At 49.6% G+C, this 20,927-nt stretch overlaps 4 protein-coding genes across 4 annotated transcripts; 3 read left to right on the forward strand and 1 right to left on the reverse strand.

Annotated features, from left to right (window-relative positions):
- Positions 1 to 211: 211 nt before the first annotated feature.
- Positions 212 to 3,665, reverse strand: LOC131209318 (dual specificity protein phosphatase MPK-4). Its single transcript, XM_058202362.1, has 2 exons — positions 2,358 to 3,665; positions 212 to 2,275 (listed from the first exon to the last, which is right to left on the reverse strand). The coding sequence occupies exons 1-2, from the start codon at positions 3,478 to 3,480 to the stop codon at positions 2,172 to 2,174; spliced, it is 1,227 nt and encodes a 408-aa protein (XP_058058345.1). The 5' UTR covers positions 3,481 to 3,665; the 3' UTR covers positions 212 to 2,171.
- Positions 3,666 to 4,194: 529 nt separating this feature from the next.
- Positions 4,195 to 5,242, forward strand: LOC131210302 (calcyclin-binding protein). Its single transcript, XM_058203529.1, has 2 exons — positions 4,195 to 4,347; positions 4,426 to 5,242. Exons 1-2 carry the CDS (start codon positions 4,324 to 4,326, stop codon positions 5,119 to 5,121), a joined length of 720 nt encoding a protein of 239 aa, XP_058059512.1. The 5' UTR covers positions 4,195 to 4,323; the 3' UTR covers positions 5,122 to 5,242.
- A 157-nt stretch (positions 5,243 to 5,399) lies between these two features.
- Positions 5,400 to 9,791, forward strand: LOC131207017 (DNA repair protein complementing XP-C cells homolog). Its single transcript, XM_058199624.1, has 4 exons — positions 5,400 to 5,411; positions 5,490 to 5,665; positions 6,781 to 8,803; positions 8,871 to 9,791. The coding sequence occupies exons 1-4, from the start codon at positions 5,400 to 5,402 to the stop codon at positions 9,789 to 9,791; spliced, it is 3,132 nt and encodes a 1,043-aa protein (XP_058055607.1).
- Positions 9,792 to 16,856: 7,065 nt separating this feature from the next.
- Positions 16,857 to 17,168, forward strand: LOC131207018 (ATP synthase F(0) complex subunit C1, mitochondrial-like). Its single transcript, XM_058199626.1, has one exon. It carries the CDS (start codon positions 16,857 to 16,859, stop codon positions 17,166 to 17,168), a length of 312 nt encoding a protein of 103 aa, XP_058055609.1.
- Positions 17,169 to 20,927: the final 3,759 nt, after the last annotated feature.

Here is a 20,927-nt window from a genome sequence, read left to right on the forward strand (position 1 = left end):
TTGTGACTCACGATGAACGGTGTTGTTGTTTGGTGATTGTTGTGGTTTGTGGACCCTACCGACAAGGGGAACAATTAGCAGGACCAAATATTTCACACAAAACCGTAGCTGTGTCGCATGCCGTTTTACGAACCCTTATCACCAATTGCTTGCCCCATATTAAAGCATGTGCCGTAACGAATGAAACTCGCTCCCAATTGGGCTAGTGGTGTTACCTACTTCCATTTATTGTTACCATATCAACAGTTTTGATTCTCAGATTGTTTCGGAATGTGTATATAGCGTTTCGGTTGGTTTTACGTTTACGTTTGCGTTCACTACGACAGGCAGATTTGTAAAAAGATAGATATATATGTATACTTACCATGGTGTGGTTGCTCTCCATCTTGTGGCAAAGTCTATGCACATGTATATATTTTGATTATCTTCTGCCTAGTGTCCATTTAGTAATGGCTGTTGCTCACTACGCATATTAAGTAAACCCGTTTGGAATGCCGTTTTTTCGGCTGCAAATACAATATCCTTCGCTCACCTCTTTGAGCACCTTCGGTGAAGCTTCGGCATTAAATAGGCCTCCTTTCGGAGTGTTTACCGAAGGAAGACAAACAGTTGCACCGTTTGTTGCTTTTTGTGCTTTTAAATCACTCCTTCTCTGCGATTGCTTTTCATAAATTGTGTTCAATGAAGGGATTTAACAATTTCTTCGACACACCACACACAATTCACATTTAAACCTTAAGCCCTTTACCGGACGCATACACCTACAGTTCTTAACACACGACAAGTTGAATAAATATTGATGCGTTAGTGTTTTTTTTATCTTCTTCATGAGCTGTAAAGAATATTACGAGTCCCTTGGACACTTGCTTTGGCTTTGTACACGAAGTAAGATAATATAGCGAAGCGCATTAGAGCGACAAATGTTGGGTGTATAGATTATTGTGTCATGTTATGGCGCAACATTTCACTCTGCACAACGTTCGATTAAGTAGTTCCTACGTTTATCATATTAAATATTCCCCGTATCGTTGCGCTGCCATTACGCTAGTAGCGGCAGATATTTGCTTGTTTTGCTTTAAATGCTTGCCCTATCCTCAAGCTCGTTTCGGTTTCAAGGGGCGCGCGAAAAAAAACCATTCTTGTGGATCTTTCATGCTTCTGCATCGTCGAATTTGCCGCGTTTACCGAACGTGCCACTACCTAACCTTCCCGTTGTCGCTCTCTCTCTTCCTCTCCCTCGTTCCCTCACGTTAGTGGCCCACGTCGTCAAAAAGTTTGTACTGGTGAATAATGAAATACATTTTCCGAGTTCCAGCAGTTCCGCTCATCGTTCTCATCGTGACTGAAAACAGAAAAGAAAGGCTGCAATCGCAACACCGCCGGTTGCTGCTGTCACCAGCACCAACGGGTCGCAAGCACATCCTTTTGCCAGATAAGAAACAATTCCGTTTCCTTTTGTTGCTGTTCATCCGCCCCTATGGTCGCCGTTAGTCTGCGCAGTTGCAATCCCCATTGTTCATTGTCGACCAGAAGAGGTTTGTTGGTTCGAACAGCAGGCGCAGCTATCGATTTAGAGGCCACGGTTTCGCCAATGTCAAGCCTAATGGGACTGTTAAGGGGGACGGGCGGCACAGTAGTGTGATTTGTGTGCCAAAAGAAGAGTCTGTGACAATGTCCCGGCATGGGAGGATGATTGCCGCTGATAACTGATGCAACCGCGAAAGGATGGTGAACATGGCAATTGACCTATTTTTAGCCTTCCCCCCGTTTTGCATCGATCACAACGAATGACATTGAGTAGAGCTGATTTATGCGAGAAAGCATACTTAAGGGCGACAAGATGGCACCAACGGGATCGGACTCGCGAACTAGGATGTTCGTTCCCACGCTCGTGCCACTTCTTTGCCAATGTTCTCCAGGACAGTTGCACACATCTATTGACGGTTCGATTCAACCGCTCCGAGTGAAACCTGTTTGCCCTTCGCGTCAGAGAAACTATTTATAAACGCACAAAACAGCGATGACGCGGACGAAATTGAAACCAAAAAATACTGGCAAGATAAAAAATAATGATGACAGTGAAACCGCAATGCTTCCAAATCCTGGCGGCGCGTCTTCCTTTCGTGTTCTGCTGCTTCGGATTCGGGGCGGGATTGGATGTTTTTCTTTCTTTACACCGTGACCTGCACATTCTGTACCACGGTCGAGTATTCCGTTTTCGACGGCACGAGATAGAATGCGGGAAAAATTTCGGCCCCACACGGACACTTTGTTGCTGGAAGTGGGAACAGGGGTGGAAGAGTTTGGATTGAAGCCGTTAAAATGGTAGACCAGTGAGGGTGGACAGAGCTACTCACCCATCACCCAGTTGAAGCTTCCCAGCTTGACCGTGCACTTGGGGCAGTACAGTCGTCCCTGTGTGTTCCGATAGATGTCCGTCATCCAGGCGAGCGGTTCGATGAAGTAGATTTTGCTACACATCGGCGTCTCCTTGTCCGAGGATCGGTTGCTCTGCTCGCTGCTGATTGAGCTGCGACGTAGCTGCTCGGTCAGCTCGGTCACTCCGGTTGCGGGAGCCATGCTAATGGAAGCTTCGGTGCCCACTTCGGCATCGTTTGCCGTGTCAATCGCTTCATCTGCCGCACTCTCCTCCAACGTAGTTTCCGCTTCGCGACCCACCTTTGCAGGAAGTTGCGACAAACCTGCGGTGGCGGCCTTCGGTTTGTGTAGCAGCAGATTACTTCTCGATGCCACCACACGGCGGCACTTTCGGCACCGGTAGACGAACGGTTCAGGCGATTCCTGGATCACACCCGGATCGCCCTTTACCACGTCCATGCACTCCGTGGGCAGTCGTTTCGCTTTGCGCACATTATCTCCGGCCAGCCGCAACCGAAACAGTTTGTACCGCTCGTTGGTCCGATCGATCCGATAGCCCATGCGGGCGTACAGTTTGAGTTGATTGACAAACCCGGGATTCGGCATGACGAAGCGACGCTTCGCTCGAACCCGCTGGAAGGCGGCGTCGTACCCGAGACGGTACTTTTCCATCAGATACGCAATGACCACCGTGGCACTGCGACTAACACCGAAGTAGCAGTGCACTAGCACGTGCCGCCCTGCATCCAAGCTGTCCCGGATGAACCGGTTGTTTTCCTCGAAGTGGCGAATCAAATCCTCGCGCGGAACATCGGCCGCTTGGACGTGGCGGACGCGCAAATTCGGATGATCCGTTATGTGGACCGGCAAGGGCACGGAATCGATCGACAGGATGGTGCGGATGGAGTTCCGATTCAGGGTCGGTAGGTCAGCGGCAGCCGACGCATTGCCCAGCCACAGCCCGGCCTCGATTTCGTCCAAACTGATGGGCCCGGCGTCGAGATCTTCGCGCGTGAGCAACGACGCGGTGGAATCGGCCGCGCGGCACCGTACACTGGGAACCACCTTCGTAACGACCGCGATACCTTCATTCAACGACATGCTGCTCGTTTGACCTATCTTGACCGACTGGGTGCGCCGTTGCGGTCCGGGCCCTTAGCCACCAGCGCGGCGGTCCTCTGAAGGGTACTTCCGGTGAAGGAAAGAGTCCGATGCACTGTGCGCGAGTAGGCGTATGCAGATAGAACGGTCGTCGCACCACTCAGTACGCCCACACGAACCCGATAGTTCCGGTGTCTCCTTCAGCCGCGAATTCTTCAAGTGCCTCAAACAGTATCTGCCCCTTCGACGCAGATTCTAAGGGGGGAATCTTTAGGAGACTAAACTAACACTAACTACCTACGCGCGGATTGTTTTGATCCCTCCTTTGTTTACCGATTTTGCACGGGAACATAAAATCGATTGTTTTGTGGAGGCCGATTGACGTTTGTTATCAATGCCCGCGCAAAAGACGAAACGAAAACGGGGCGAAATGCCAAACACACCGCGACGTTAGGCTGTGCGTTTGGAACAGCTCTCTAAATTGAAACCGAAAAGCTTTTTGTGTGATTTTTCACTAAAAATTCATATATTGCCTCTTTCTCTTGAAGTGTGAAGCAAATGTAAAAAAGAAACTTAATGTGGCGGGTGCTGCAATTGCAACTGCCAGTTTGAAGTTGTATTTTTCAGAAGCGTGTGCCGTCGATTTTCGCCGCTGTTCCGAAGATTCGCGAAACATCAAGAAGCATGAAAAGTAGAAACAAGCGAATAAGCTGTTGTCAAAGCCACCCGAAGAAAACGTGAGCCACACCAAAAGCCGAACCGGTTAAAGTGTTCTTGATTGAAAATCGTCTCATATTGATTAATTAGACTGAGACTAGCGCCTAATCAACACATTCAGCTAAGATGTCGCGAGAAGCAATTGAAAATGTAAGTAAAGATTCAAGCGGGTGCCACACTTCGTGTGACGAACACTCCCTGATTCCTCTCGTGTCTTTGTTTCACCAGCTAACACTGGACCTGGAGGAGATGCGAAAACTGGCGGCCACTGCCCAGAGAAGCCGCGTGCAACAGATGCTCGCCATCGATGTACGCAAGCTAGAAACGGACATTCAGCGGCAGCGCGATCTGCTGGCAGCCCAAAGCAGCAGCGAACAAGGCGTCACGCGTCCCGCCCCGACCCCCGTGTCGGCGCCCGGTGACATTCGCCGCTACCAGGTCGAGCTGAAGGAGTACGCGTGGGATCAGAGTGATAAGTTTATAAAAATCTTCGTCACGGTGAACGGCGTACAGCAGGTGCCGGAGGATAACGTTAATGTGGAGTTCACGGAGAACTCGTTCCAGCTTGTGATCAGCGATCTCAACAACAAGGACTACATTTTCGTCGTGAACCATCTACTGAACAGGATCGATGCGGAAAAGAGCTACCGGCGTGTAAAGTCCGATATGGTGGCCATCTATCTGGCAAAACAGAGCCCTGCCAAGTGGGCCCACCTGACACTCACGGCCAAACGGCTACAAGACCTCAAGAATGAGCGGATGTCCGACGGTAAGAAAGTTTCTGCGACCGATGACCCTTCAGCGGGCCTGATGAATATTATGCAGCAACTGTACGAATCCGGTGATCCCGAGACGAAACGCATGATCAACAAGGCCTGGCACGAGTCGCAGACAAAGCAAACAAGCCAACCTACCCTCGAATAGAAGGGGTCCGCTACGGATGAGCCGGTATGAGGTGGCCATTCAAATGAAAGTTTCAGTAACTGTATTACGGAACTCGTAAATATTACGATAATTACACATAATATGAAAAAATAAAATTGATTCGAAGCAAAAGTTCAATCAGAGTACCCTTTCGGTTGCAGTGATGGGTGGTAAAAACGATCAAAGAGCTCCTGGCTTACCGATGCTTGATTTAGTTCGGCTACGGCTGATGGCTGGGAAAGTTGACTAAATCGAAGTGAGTTAACCTGTTAGGAAAAATGGCCAATTCTGTAAACGAATCTGCGGAATCGGTGGTTGGTGCCAAATTGTCCCGAACATCGGTCTTGTCCGAGGCTCTCGGCTCACAGTGTCTGGTGGAGCGAAAGTCAAACGACAAGGTCTCGGACAGCGCTGCCAATCTGACCCGCTTACAGAAACTTGCTCTTCCCAGAAAAGTGCTGGTGGAAGCAACTCTGTCGCAGTTTAAACACTGTATGAAGCCGGATATGGTGGATCGTATGAAAACGAAGATCGTACAGCAAGGGTAAGAAGTTTTCAGCCTATCGGAAGGAATTGATCGTGAACTTTATTTGGTTTCAGCGGAAAGCAAAAAAACTATTCCAGCAGAGAAAGTTTGGAAATCCAGACCAGTCGAGGCAAATTAAAATCACAGAGGATTTATAACGATTTGCAATCTCGAACGAAAAAGGCTGCCTTCGATATGTTGGCCAAGCGAATTATTGAAAAGCTTCCGGATCTGATTGTACAAATGGATTGTATCAACATGGAGCAAGTGCCACAGGAAATTAGGATACTGAACGATACGCTTTTTGCTACGGTCGTTCAATATTTAGGCAAACCGAAGACCGAGGCTGAGAAGAAAACTTTCCACCAGCTTGCCTTTGGGTTAACAAAATTTGTCGAAAGTATTATCGATAACGTGCGCTCCGAGGAGAACAAGTCTTCGAAAAGCAAAGGGAACGGTACGATCAGTTTCTCTGAAAGGGTTGCACTGACGGGCAAAGCGTATATGAATCACACATGCGGAGAAAATTAGATATTTGATAATAAACCAAATTATTTGGACGTTTTTCATAAATCTTTCGACTCCTTTTTGGGTCTGCTTAATGTGAGCAGTTTTAAATGTTTTCTGCTCGAAGAAATCACGAAGTTAATTCGAGCAGTTTTCTTGCCCTTCAGCATTGACAGCTGTCATTTTTGCCATTGTGCACGATTATGTTTATTATTGATTCCCGGCAAACAACGTATTCCAAACAAACCCGTTCAGCCCTTAGGCACATTGTTCTTTCGTGTGCAAATCGTGAAATTGTTTGTTCGTTTGCGTGGAAAATGTTTGGAGTTCGAACCTGTTACACTTAACAAACCAAGGACTGCTGCTAACATGGAATCTACGGCCGATTTGTACGACGATGTCGAAAATGAAACGGATGAGGAGTCTGAATCAGCGGCCGACTTTTCTGCCAGTGAAGATGAATGGACACCGGATCGCGCTGAGCGGTCTGAAGCGAAAAAAGCACCCCAACAAGCAGGCATTCAGGCAAAGAAAAGTGGACAGCGAAAGTTAGTGAAAAAACTGTAAGTGGTTTTGTCAGAATTTCACAATCGGTTTCAATTCGTGAGTCATGGTTTGTTCTGCAGAGTACTTCTTTCGGGCCCCGTGCGTGTGTCACGAAGGTTGGCCGCCAAGAAAGGCATCGATTTGCCGGAAACAACAATTGAAGATGAAACGGAACAACTGGCAGTGTCAGACGCGAGTTGCAGCGATGAAGACACGGACGCTGAAGATAAAAAGCAACAAAAAGCACAGCGTAAGACCAACGTTCGTGTTACCGCCAAACGAGTACGCAGAAGAAGTCCCGACGCAGATGAACCAATAAAGTTGACCACCTTCACGGTAGAGCAACTTTATCGCAGATACCGACCGGATTTATTATCGCATCCCTCTAAACCGAGCACATCGAAGGAAGCTACGAAAGTCGCCAAAGTCCCCGCCAAAGATGGCGACGAGTCAGAGAGTAGCGGCGATGACTATCTGGTCGATCCAAGTAAGCTCGACCTAAGCTCTGACTTTTTCCGATCGACGGCACAGGAAAAGGAAGAACGTCAAGCGGTGGACCTCTTCTTTGACTGCAATGCAGGGATTGAGTTAACCGATTCAGAAAATGAGTCCGACAGTGGCGATGTGACGGGTCCACAATCAAGCACCGGCGCCAATTCACCACCTGAAAATCAAATTATGGGAACGGACGTTGAATTGGGCCTGAAATTGATGCAACAAATTAGCCAGTCAACCGAGGTCCACGCTCAGGCGCTGCGACTAGCCGAACCACTGCCCTCTTGTTCTTCAAAACCTTCCATTTCCAGTGTAACATTGAAATCGGGTGACAAATGTAGTTTGAATACGGCTCCTTCAAAGGAGGACCACCGGGAGGTTGTTGCAAGTATTTTGCACACGGGCGAACGTTTGGCGAAGCAGTGCGGCAAGTCGTCGCTAACTGCCGGCATCGGTAGAACCGATTTCGTGGCTGTGCCAACGATCGATCAAAGTGCGAAGGCAAAAGATATCGAAATAACGTTAAAAGCTTCAGTGACCACCGACAGTAAAGGCAAGAAACGCACGTTCGATGCACTGTCGGCCCTTAAACGTTTCATGAACCGCGAAAAGCGCGAAGCTCAAATCAATCTGCACAAAGTTTCGCTCCTATGCTGGATCGGTCACGGTACTTACGTCAATAATGAACTGCGTAAACCTTCATTGATACGCCTAATGCAACGCAAACTACTCCCAGGGGCGAGAAGCAATGCGACACGCCCGAACGGCCTTACCAATCTGCGGTACTTTCAGGAACTGACACGCTTCTACAGGCGCACGATCACACTAAAAGATACCACGATGTTCTACCGGCGGAAGAAGCACCCAAACTTGGGCCCATTTCTAATCTTTGCCATCTCCAGGCGGATGGCGTACTGCAAGCGCGACTACATTCTTCTGTTTGCGCTGCTGCTCCGATCGCTGGGTGTTTACTGTCGGCTCGTCATTTCCGCCACCGTTCCACCGAAGCAAGTCCCCCCTGATCAGCTATACAAAATGGTTCCCCAGACTGCGCGGGAATTGGCGATGGAACGAGAGCTACTGCACGACTTTCGCCAAGCACCACAGGAAAGCATGGTGTACGTGGCGAAGCAGAAACTCCTGGCACAGATCGCGAAACAGCGCGAGCGAACGGTGAAGAGCGATAGTGTCAGGAAGCGGAAAGGATTCGTGGATGGGTTCACCATACCCCAGCTGGACGGTGGCGCGGACGATGTCGGGAACAGATTAGGGGGAAAGAAGATGAAGCTAATGGAGACCTCTTTTCTAACGTTGGGAAGCAATCGGCCCAAGGCAGGCACGTCGCATGCCTCCGAATCGAAGGATCCGGCTGGTGAGGCGCAACGAAGAAGACAACGCATCTTGGCCGCCTATCGAGCCCGGGCGGCCCGTTTCACGAGCAAGAGCAACCAGACGAGGGCACGGAATGGCGGAGATTGTAAGATAAAAGCGAACCAAAAAGGAAAACTCGGTGTGGACTACTGGGTGGAAGTGTTCTGCGAGCACGAGGACAAGTGGGTCACGATAGACGTGCTGAACGGTAGCGTGCACCGACTGGAGGACGTTGTGGTAAGTCCCCACTGGCCGAAGATCTTTTTTCACTAAAATGAACGGCGTTTCTCCTTTTCCGATTCAGAAACAAGCAACCCAACCGATCGCGTATGTGCTGGCATGGCACAACGATGGCACAATAAAGGACGTCTCACCCCGATACATCTCACGCTTTGGGAGTAAAAAGAGTAAACTTCGCGTCAACGATGCTTGGCTCGAGGAGGCCCTCGGTCCGTATCGGGGCACGCGTAATAAGCGTGACATAATCGAGGACATCAAGTTTGAGCGCTTGCTAAACAAACGGCCGTTTCCGGAGCAGATTGGCGAGTATCGGAACCACCCGAAATACGCCATCGAGCGTTTTCTACGGCGTAACGAAGCGATCTATCCACCCGATGCACCGATCGTGGGTCGCATTCGGGAGGAGGCGATTTATCTGCGCAATTGCATTTACACGCTCTACTCCCGCGACGGATGGTTACGTCAGGCCAAGACGGTCCGCTTATACGAAGAACCGTACAAGGCGGTGAAGGCAAAGCACGATCGGTTTAAGGGGACGGCCACGGTGGGCGACCAAATGGTGGAGTTGTTCGGTGAGTGGCAGGTGCAAGACTACGAGCCGCCGGTGGCCAAGGATGGGCTCGTGCCGCGCACTGCGTACGGTAACGTGGACCTTTTCAAGCCCTGCATGCTTCCCAAGGGCACGGTGCATCTACAACTTCCCGGGCTGAATCGGATCTGCCGGCGGTTGCGTGTGGACTGCGCACAGGCCATTACCGGGTTCGAGTACCGGAAGGGTGGATGTCAGGCGGTGTACGATGGGTTCGTGGTGTGTGAAGAGTTCCGCGAACAGGTCGTCGACGAATGGTACCAGGAGCAGATGGTGCTGGCAGAGAAGGAGCAGGAACGACGCCGGAAGCGTATCTACGCCAACTGGAGGCGACTGATCGTGGGGATTAGAATACGCAAGAAGCTAAAAGATCGATACAACTTCGATAACATGTGAGGCGCGGGTACAGTCGTTTTTTGTTATAAACGTTGCAATTCATTGCTGCGAATAAAAGCCTCGTACATATCCAAAACTGCGTTTTTCAGGGAACCATTCCTCTTTCTTTATCATCTTGGCCGACCCTTTTCGGACGCTGTAAGCCCTTCATGGAATGCGTCGAACAAATTGGTGCCGGTCTCTTTCGTTCTGCTTTGCGTGGTCTCGGAATGTTATGAAAAATGGCAACCAAATCTCGATGGGGTTCATTGAAGTGAAAAGTCTAGCCGCGGTTTTTCCGATCGTCTACGACCGGTTCGCTGGTTACCCAAAGAGTCGAACGACGCTGTCGATGCTCTGCCGAGGCGCATAAATCAAGGCGAATCGTTTCCTTTTTGTGGTTTCCTCTTTTTAGTCCCTCCTTATTGTTGCAATTTACAGTTACAGCATACGGCATCTTTTAAGGGGCCAGTATTCAGCCAGCGTTTAAGAAATAAAAATCAGAAAAGAAACCCAAAAGAGTCTACCGTTTCAGCCGCTCTCTGGGTTAGCTGATAAAGAGCGATCCTTAGCGAATTAAAGGGGGATGAATTTATTTGGCAAAATGAACAGAAATTAATTTCTCTTTATACCCTGTGTTGCGGGCGATGGCGATAATGGGGGCCGGCACTTTCAGTTCGTCTGGTTCCCACTGTCGAGCCTGATAAGAGCCACTGCCTGTCTGTACCATTTGTTTCGGATTCCATAATCTGTTAGTCCACAGTCCGGCCCGACATCACATGTTTTTGCTTTTACGTGGCTTCATCCGGACGTGCAGTGCAGCCTGCACGGAAACGGCCAAAGGCTCGAAGAAATTAATCCGATTGCTCGCGTCAGCATGTCTCCGTCACAATCCATCTTACGGTGAACGAAAGTATTACTTCCAGTTTCGCGAGTCTCTGAGGATATTTTGTGGCTTCGGGAAATCAGACAAACGTTCGTTCGGGCAGTGTCCGGCGGTTAGAGGAGAACTGAACTAAGGATGAAAAACGAAATGCAGCGCTTTAAAATGGCCCCCGTTTTTTTTCTAACCCACGCTCCGTAGTTTCGCTTTTTAATGATAAATGGAATAAATGATTAGATAATTTGCAACCCAACGATCCCGCATCGGGGATAGTCAGCCCCACGTTGGCCGTCGTTGGCGTCGGGCGGGCGAAAATGAAATTTATTTAATTCTCTTCGTTAGCCGGCAGTGCCAGCTTGTCCTCCGCACACCAGCCGCCGCCGCAGGGGCTCGCTCCGCTTTGCGCAATGGCTTTATGGGTCTTCCGGAGGCAATATCCTTTTCCTTCCATCCTGCGACGGTGCTGTCGATTGCTTCCGGGTTCGGTGGCGTTGTGTTACTTTTTCGAACCGTGTGCTTCTTCCCGCCAACTTTCGGGTGCACAGCGGCACGGGCATGAGTGTTCTTTTCGCTGAGGAAGTGGATTTATCATCACGCTGCGCTTTTGGTCCACTCCGTCCACCAAGGAGGTTCGAGACTTTGGACGCGGAGCACAATGGACAAAATTTGCTGATTGTATCGAATTTTCTGTCGCCCAGCTGCTGGCGCAGTCTACGGTGCAAATTATAATAATTCATGTTTCTTGTGCGACGATTTTCCTTTGTCGCAGCCTTTTGATGCACATGAAATGAAAATCTAAAAACCTTAACACAACACTCGATGCTGCTGTCGTCGTCGGGGGGCTTCAATTATATTTTTATAAATCTTGTTTAAATCCCATTCATTCATCCCGAACGAACGATAACGGCTGCAATCCAATTTGGAGTTTTCCCACCCACCCACCAAACGGCCGGCCGACCCGGACGGAAAGGCATAACCGTTAAAATTATGTTACAAACCGACGACGACGACGAATGAACTGGTGAAAATGGCGCTTTGCGGTCGGGGAAATAAAATCGAACCATAATGAGGCCTCGCACCACGATGGAAGCAAACCGATGGCTCGCGAGGCTACCAATCTCATCCGCTCAACTGCCAGGTCCTGGGTGCCTTTTGGTGCGAGCACAATGGGTTGGCGGGAGTTTTTTTGTCTACGAAAAAAAAACTGCAAAGCAGGATAAAAATTACAGATCTGAGAAAAAACTGGGACCGTCCACTGAAGCCGAAAATTGCGCTCCGATAACGCAATAATGATTAAATTAAAACAAATGAAGGGTAAATTGGGACCATTCCGGGGTTTTGTGCAATGATTTACTCTCTTCCCAAATGGACGCTTTTGGTGCCACCCGGTGACCACAATGTGTTTCGGTGACCGCACAGTTCCGTGCCCGTGTCGATGTTGTGGCTTTGCTCTCACGGTCGTGCTTTCGTAATTTGCCGTTGTTGGACTGTTTTAAAGTTTGCAGTTCGCTGACAGCTTACGGGGCTGATTGTTGTGTTAATAATCGTCCCATTATTGAATGAACGAAGAGAATGGAGAATGAAAAGTGTTACGTTGTTCTTTAATATTACTTCTCACGAGGACGCCCGAATCGGAAGATCATCGTGTTTTATGATTGGTTTTGCACGTGGCCAATGTTTTCGGACGATAAAAAAAGAAACACTTAAATTGCTACCTTCCAAAACAGATAATATTCAAAATGAGAGGCACACGGGACACCGAAAACCGACAAATGGGCAGTAATGAAGTGCTATCATGAAACGCTGATAACAATAATCGTAATAACGTTAAACCCGATGATTATTGGTGTAAAATTGGTAGAAGATAAAAAAAGGAACGGGCCAATGATGGCTGACAGCATAATGCGCGCGCGATCCGATTTCCATTCGTGAAGTTTGGGGGCGGGCAAAAATGGGGCCGTGGAAAAATTGACACCTTTGTCCCGGATTCCCTGGACCTTTGGGCCGGTGCATCGAACTCCGAACTCCACATTATGCGGTCCATTTCCATGCGCACGACGTGTCCCACGGTTCGTCCCGAAGCGCAAATAAAATAAAATCCGCACCAAAAACCGCACGACCATTAGCGAAATTCGATGAGCTCGAAATCACTACGAAACGCCCGAGGCTCCCCTTGGGTGGGGGTCCTCCTTCGGGGGGATCCATGGGGTTTCCCCGCTTTGGATAATTTTCAATTCCCGCAGCGTGTGCATGGAACCCGCCTCCGGGTGGCTTGCTGTTCGTTTACGAAGCCGTTTGAACCCGAGACGACTACACGGCGCATCGAGGGGTTGGTCAATGTATGCAGACTATTGGTTTAGGTTGGTTCTGGCTGAAAGGCACCGTCCGGCTGCCTGTCTAGCTGTCTAGGTCCACCGCACCGTGGAAGTGTGAAACTGTTGTTCACGCTTTTCTCGTGGATGGCATTTCTGAATCTTTGATCTGGATCTGGAAGGAAGCGCTTGCATTGGTTCCAAGTTGAACCAAAGGGTGAAGCACATCGAGACGACATTTACCAAGTCCTACCTTGAGATTCGGACTTTTTAAAAGATGGCTCTTGCTGTTAATTTGTACCTCCTAGTTTTGCTTTTTTGGCAACATGACCTTGTTTCGACAGCAGGTAAACGATTACAGATAAAAAAAAACAATAAATTTAGTTAGCAACCGATCTTTGAAAGGGTTAGACCATGTCAACTTTTGTGCCCGAAAATGACGTTTTGTGAGGATCATTGCTTTTCTGCTACCTCTTGAAGAAAATTGCTACCAAATCACATCAAACGCTTGCCGGAGCTTGTTTTTGGAATATCGCAGTGTTTAAGCTGTTTAAAAACAACCATAATTCCGTATCTACTGGTCAGCCATGGAGGCGCCAGGTGGGGCTCAAAGATCACTAAACCTGGCCTAAACTATGACCCACAGAGCAAAAGTGGTTCAGGATACTATCAAATCACTTATATACGAGCTGCTATCCCCCCCTTCGCTGTAATTTTGAAATATTTTTTCACAGCAAATTACGTGTTTCAAGGCTGTAAATCAACTTCTCCAGTTTATTTCTTTTCGCGAAATACGCCACAAATTTCTAGCAGAATCCACAAAGCTTCCCCAAAACTGGTCCATTTTTTATCTTAACTTGCAGCAACGAGGCGGATTTTTCATCACTGGCCCTCCGCGCCATATGAGCTGAAGTGCCTCGGAATGAGTCGAATTGGTTTTATTGTCCGAGATTGATCGGCCATCCTCTCATTTGGCTCCGAGGACACCATCTCTCAAAGCACCCGTCAAACTATCAGCGAAGAAGACGCGCCATCGGCCGAAGCTCGCACGCCGTGTTGCCAGTTTGTTATTTGGTCCGTAAACTTTTCAATTTAGTCCCTTCGGTCAGTAATCCGCAAAGCACACTGTGCTTGGCTTGGCACCTTCGCACATCGCACCCTGATGGGCAAACAAATGTCCGACGCCCGAAACAGTGCGCGCGATGAAATAGCATCGGAGTATCAATCTTTCATTCGGTTCCCGGCCGGCCGGCGAAAGTTTTTCACTCTGTTTGTGTGCCCTGCTCTGCCCCGGCTTGAAGAAAGTATTGGCGTGGTGGCAAAGTTTGCTCCATCATTGTTACCAGCATCATCGCAGCAACCGTTGGGCGTAATGCGCTTCAGCTGTTGTTCGCAGCGAAGGATCTGATTGCAAGTTAGGGCGTCTCCAGTGTGTCGGTGCAGCTCCGTTTCGCTGTCCGGGTATTTTTCTTTCAATTTTCCCGTCCCAGGAGCGAGCGAGAACCACTTTTTCTGCTGCCTTCGACCGGACTGAAATGAATAGAGGATTGGACCAAATTCGAATTTTGCGCCGCTAGTTCGGACCCAGCCGCGGCCCAGCTGAAGAGGTAAACGGAGGAAACTGGTCGATCCGGTCGGGGTCTGGAACTTTGGCCAAATTGACAATTTATTACTTCTGATAGCACAATATTTGGCCTCGCCGACATTGGTCCGGCATCGCACGGAAACGATAGTCGCAGACGAGAGAAGTTCAATACACCTGTTCGCGGAGGCAGCCCCGGTACGAAAGGGGTCTCCCAAATCCGTCGTGGCATCCGGCATCCGAGATAATAATAAAACCATTAACAGCCGGTCCCACGGCCACGGTTCCGATTGCTCCGCACACCGGGGCAGGAAGACAAACTTTGGACCATCACAAATTCCACCAGCGGAGCCAAGGTTGCCAAGGTTGCGAAAGCAAAAGGTGAGTTGATTGCAGTAACAATCTGGCCGGTCGGCGACGGTCGGAAAGATGTGAATCCGCCACACGGCGGGAAAGGTGTTGCAAACTATCGCCACACGGGCTGCTAGGTTGCAGGCAATAAAACGGGTCCTTCCCGACCGGTGCTGCCCACCGCTGCTGTCCGCTGTCTTAATCCATCTTTTATTAACTCCACGTTTTCGTATCTTCTCTCCAGCGCCAGCTGCCGGGTGGAGCGGTATTGTGAGGCGAGATGCTGCGAAAGGGCCTGGCCACGGCCGGCTTCCGGTCCGTCCATTTTATCGATAGTGAAGCGATTTCGAAGCAAACATTCACCCCGGCGCGCTACGGTCTGCCGCTGTTTGTGTGCCAAAGTTAGTGAGAAAATTACACACTTCCTAGCCCCGTTCCGTTTGTTCGGTGCCAGGTTCGGTCCCCGGGGTCGGGCATTTGGCCGTGGGGAGTTGGATGGCCTTCCGAGATCCGCCACGCTGCCATAGCGCCCTCTGTTGGCAAACAAATTTTAGGTGGTTGCTTTGGTTTTATTTTTCGTCGCTCTAGAAGGGTTTCTTTACGGGAGAGGTGAACTAGCGTGAAAATCCATTGACCAAATGTCGGGTGGGGAAGGTTCAGGGATGCAGCGGGACAAACTCGAACTGGAATGATTTGTTTCACCGGCCGACAAAACTCATCTTCCGGTGGACGGCCGTAATGGCCCATCCGGAGGCTGGGTGGGACCTTAGAACATTCTGCACCGGTCACCGGAGGAACCTTTGCCGCCGATTTTCCCCGTTCCCCACCGGGACCGGGTGAGAAGAGAAAGTTTGTTTTTCTCATTTAGCGCATTGGTTGTTTCGGGTGGATTTCGGTTGTGGATTTGCACAAATGGCAGGTGGCCGGGTGGGCGGTTGGGTGGTTTGTCGGATCCGGAAAATGGGTCAGTGGTCCTTGGCCGCCCACCCGCTTGCACATTCATTTTCATTTCCCCGCCGAGGTGTCCATTTTTGCCCGGCATCGGTACCTTGCCGGCGCAAGGTAAACTGGCCGGAACTGAAGCAACGCACCAGCAGCGGCCAGGACGAGGCCGTGGTCACGGAAATCGGAAAAGTTTTATTGTATCTCTCGCTACCGTTGCTGCTGCCCGTGTGTGCTTAAAAGAATTTTTCCCCTATTTATTCTTCGCCTTGGTCAATTTGTTTCTTTGGCGCCCAAAAATTGACGACTTCGGGAAAGGTGGATTTGTGGGGCAGCCCCGGTGGCTGACGGTTTCATTGAGTTACTCTAAAAGTTTTCCTTTCAGCACACAACGGCATATTTGGCCGTTTGCTGAGAGCGTGCTCAAGTAATTATTTACGTTTTGAACGTCTCCAATGGCTGGAGTGTACGCTTCTGACGGTTTTTTTGTTAGTTAGGTTGATTATTCAATGTCTTTTTAAACTATAATTGTATTTTTGTTTTATTCTAGGACTGAACATTTCAACAGGTGCTACAAAAAATGTCGATCTCATTAAAGGTGCGCGAGAAAAAGGAGCAAAATCACTCTTAAAGCGTATGTCGTGCTACAAAATTATCCAAAATGGCACAGGTAAGAAGAAAACTTAATCTTTTTTTCTTATTAAGCCGTATCTTGTTATTTCAAATGCTTTATTACTTTTAACCACTTATCAAATCACTCATAAAAAATCAATTTCGTATTTTCGCTTATGACCCACAATTTGCTGTTGTTCCGATTATTGCGAAGATTTTGATGTTGTTTTAATTAAAAAAGCGAAACCCCTCTATATTGTTCGTTGTCCAACTCTCCAGATATTTTTCGGGCAGCAACGGAAGACACTTCCGCTGGCAAACAGCCACTCGCCGCGAGTAGTTTGTCGAACGTTAAGCACCGGGGAAAACTCCTGCCAGGAAGCTCTCCTCTCGCCGGAACGGCTATGGCCATTCCGCCGGCCCAACAACGCCCTGCCTGGTCACCGGAAGTGGCTGGGCGCGGCTTTCGAACGTCGTGCCGGCGGGCCGACGTGGACACGGCGGCCAAGCTGGTGGGGGCGAGTTTCGCTACGATCGGAGTCGCCGGTTCCGGTGTCGGCATCGGGACGGTGTTTGGCTCGCTGATGCTGGGCTACGCCCGGAATCCGCCGCTGAAGCAGCAGATCTTCTCGTACGCCATCCTCGGTTTCGCGCTGTCCGAGGCGATGGGCTTGTTCTGTCTGATGATGGCCTTCCTGATGCTGTTTGCCTTCTAGGGGGCTGTTTGGGCCGGAGCAATTAAGGCGAAGGATACTCACCGGCGGGGCCCGATACAATCTGTTGAGTAGAATAATCGAAACGAATACAATAAAGCATCCTTTTTAAATGTAGGTACAGGAGTTTCAAACTGTAAGGAACAGTGTAGAGCGCAATAAGGCGAAACGGTGTCGTCAAAGACGCAAAACATACCGTGTCCATTTCGTGGACTTTTATTTTCCATTCGTGAGTCGCTTGTAACTCGATTACTGCCGATCGGATTCGTAAAGTGGGAACGTGGCCGGGCAACATGGGAGCGCATTTTATAGAATGCGATTGAATTTAATGGCTTACGCTGGCTGGCCATCCTGACCGGCTAGCTTTATTGGCAATTTGTTCTGTATGGGTGTGGGCGTTGTGGTGAACAGCGCGCCCACGTGACATCTTTCCGATGACATCGACCCGATGTTGATGCTTCGTTCGCATTCATTTATTTATATGCTGCCACCGGCGTGACACATTTTAGGGGCTCTTAAATCATCGCACGGCGTGCGGATCGTCCCGCAAAAAAGTCAAAGATAATGGACCGGCCCACCCACGGCGGACAAAGTCTCAAAGTGGTCGTGAAAAGTCTTCGGTTCGGTGCAATTTCGCTATCAATTGTGTAGCACTCTGACCCCCGGCGGACCATTACACAGTCATCCATAATTGAGCCGCCGGGTTTATCGATCGGGCGCTCACCTGAAGGAAGACTGGGTGGTCAGTTCGACCGAGATGGGCGGTCGGTCGAACGGGAAACAATAAATTTATAATTGTGTTCATAAATTTAATTTTACGTTGCCGAAGTAATTCGACAAGCATTGAGGGCGGCTGAAGTTTATTCACCTGTAATTTTCTTTTAGTAATTTGGCGGCTACCGTTGAAAAAGTTGCACGACGCTGATTAATACGTGAAGTCTGTCATTTTTCACGTAACGGTCAAGTGGCAGCGCTTCCGTCGTCCCGTTATCTTCGCGCATAATTTGCGAGCGATGGAGGCGCCCGGTGGCCGGTGGTTTTTCGCACCGTTAATTACGGTTCCACTTGGCATCACTTATTTGCAGCCGGATTTTCACGTTTCCCCTCTCTCACTTTTCCACAGGCCCTAGCAGCCGGTGGCCACGCGAAGGATGCCAAATTCTCGGTGGAGTTTGTGAGCCACGGGCTCGTGGCCCGCGAACGGTGAGGCTCGTGCACGGAAAATCAAGACTCCAAGAGAGGGCAGGCAGGTAGGCTGGCCAATTCATCGGCCCTGCCCGTTATCGGAAATCGAAAAGAATACTAAACGGTCTAAAACGGGCTTCGAAGCGGGCTCCGAGTGGCACGGCGGCATTCGCCGGCCGTTCGCAGGCCGCTCACGTGCGGCACTCAATCAAATTTATCTAAATTTTCCCTTTTTATTACCATTTATGCTCACCATCGGATGTTTCTATCACTCCCCACTGACACGACACCCTAAACGCGCCGTTTTTCCTTGCACCGTCCCCGTTCGCCATCGTCATCGTTGTCGTCATCGTTGCCGGCTTGAGTTAGTGGATTTGAGAGTGGAAAATACTTCCCCAAAACGCTCTAGCGACAAGCCTACCCCGAGAGGTGGTGGGCCGGGTGCTTTAAACGAACCGTGGGTCGGCCCACTTCAAAGGGAGGCGTGAAGGCACCGGGTGGGCGGAAAATGAAATTTATCTTCTCTGCCATCGACTTCGGCACAGGGCTCGGCACTGGAGGCACGTTTCGGAATCGATATCCATCATCTTTTTCGTCGGGCTACGCACTTTCGCACCCCAGCCCAAATCCGTCTGCCAAACGCCGTGACCCTGGTGGGTCCGGGAAAAATTGGCAATCCTGCATCCCGAATTCGTAGCCGGCGCCGGAGTGCCCCTTTCGGTGGCTAATGTTTATCACCGCTCGGATCCGATTGCGAGTTCGATTCGCCTTTCCGGTCTTCGGTCTAGATTTTGCACCTTCGAGACCAGTTTTCTTATGGCTAGGATCCGGGCGCTGACCGTCGCAGGTGGTTCATTTCCATTCCACGCTCACGTGGCGTGTGGATCGTGCCGGAGTTTTCTTTAAATAAAAAACCCTAGCGGAAAAGACGCTAAATTTTCTTCTCTTTTCTCGCACGGCCCCGACAACCCGACGATGACAACGGCGATGATGGCGGTGATGATGGCGGTGATGATGACGGTTTTCTCCTCAGATATCGATTAGGCGGTGGAAGCAGCACCGATTTGGCCCATCACCGGAGTGTATCAACAGGTACGGCGAAAGGTAAGTTCTCGGCACCGGTCCTTCCGGTCCACAGTGAGAAAGAGGGCAGAATGCGTCCCTTCTACCGAGGGCGAACTCGACATAATTGAGGTTAGGGCTGGATCGGTGTGGCGCAGCAGTTCTTCATTGGATCGATTGAGAAAGCTGTTTCGAAAATTGCCACCAGAATGATGGATGGGCCCCGGGGCCCGTCAGGGATGGATTTCGAAGAGTTGTTTAAAGTGGTGCTTCGACCCACTTTCGACGGGCGGAGCATGTAAAGAGTGGCGCCAGCAAGGGCGCTCACGGTCACGCGATATATGTACACTGTTTGAAGGATGACCTTTTTATGATGAATTGGAAAGTGTCCTCTTGTTTGCCGCATCTTGGTGCGAGTAGTTTGAATTTCCATTTGAAATTGGGAATTATTGATACAAGGAATAGGCTTGATCGTTACAAACGGTTCACAGTGCGTGCTATTGTCCGATTAGCAAAAGGGGTTGGCATTTTCGTTCCGTAACAGATCTAATCCATTGCTCAAACTAGTTTTCTTATCCTTGCATGTCCTTTCTGATTTTTACACGATCAGCTCGTGCCAAAGCTGTGCCTACACGAGACATAGGCCACCACGCAAGAAGCCAACGCTTGGTGGATGTCGTCAAACCCGCCCAACAAAGCCCGATGGGAGAGATAAACCTACCGTCGGAGATGGATAAATTGTCCCACGCAAGCAAATACTTTGTCGGCAAAATGCGGCCTGGTAAGTGGGAGCTATTTTCTATTTATTTAAGGAGTTTCCAAGAGAGATTTGAGTTAAACCAAACCAAACCCGACAAATGTTGACGCTTACAATGTTGGCAACGGAGTCTCTGGTTGGCGATCCTGGTTCCGGTTAGTACGAAAGTGAGCCTCTACATTTACATGCTACAAGTTAATAAAACATTTTATTTTTATGTTCGCTACCGCGGAGACATACGTCGTTTTTTCGCATTTCGGTTTTCGGGTCAACTTTTTCCCACTTCAAGAGCTTCGCCGGCCATTTTCTTTTGGCCGCGCGCGCGAAATGTTTGAATACATTTCAGTGGAAAAAAGGGACATTCCGCCATCGCGACATTATGTGACAGACACGTCGCGATGATATTGTGCAGCGGTCGGTCTCTCAATAGACCGGTCCCGGGGAGCATCGTGAAAGGGAAGGCCAATCTAAACGACCGGACGGGTATGTTTTGATCATGCAGGAGCCAGCATAAAATAATAAATAAAAGAATGAGAAAAAAAGAACCAGAGAATGATTTATAGCCGGAGTAGCATGAATATGAAATGTAGTTCTTGCGTTCCCGGCAACAGCAGCATCATGGCCAACATGACCAACGGCAGCAGTTCGAGGCGGTAATGCGATGCGTGCCCGGTGTCGAACCGCACATGTGCACACTAACACATCATTGAATCTATTGAAAGTCGGAACCCTTCCACATCGGACCAGTCCCTGGCCGG

Source organism: Anopheles bellator, chromosome 2 (genome assembly GCF_943735745.2).
Source record: "Anopheles bellator chromosome 2, idAnoBellAS_SP24_06.2, whole genome shotgun sequence".
Classification (NCBI taxonomy): Eukaryota; Metazoa; Arthropoda; class Insecta; order Diptera; family Culicidae; genus Anopheles; species Anopheles bellator.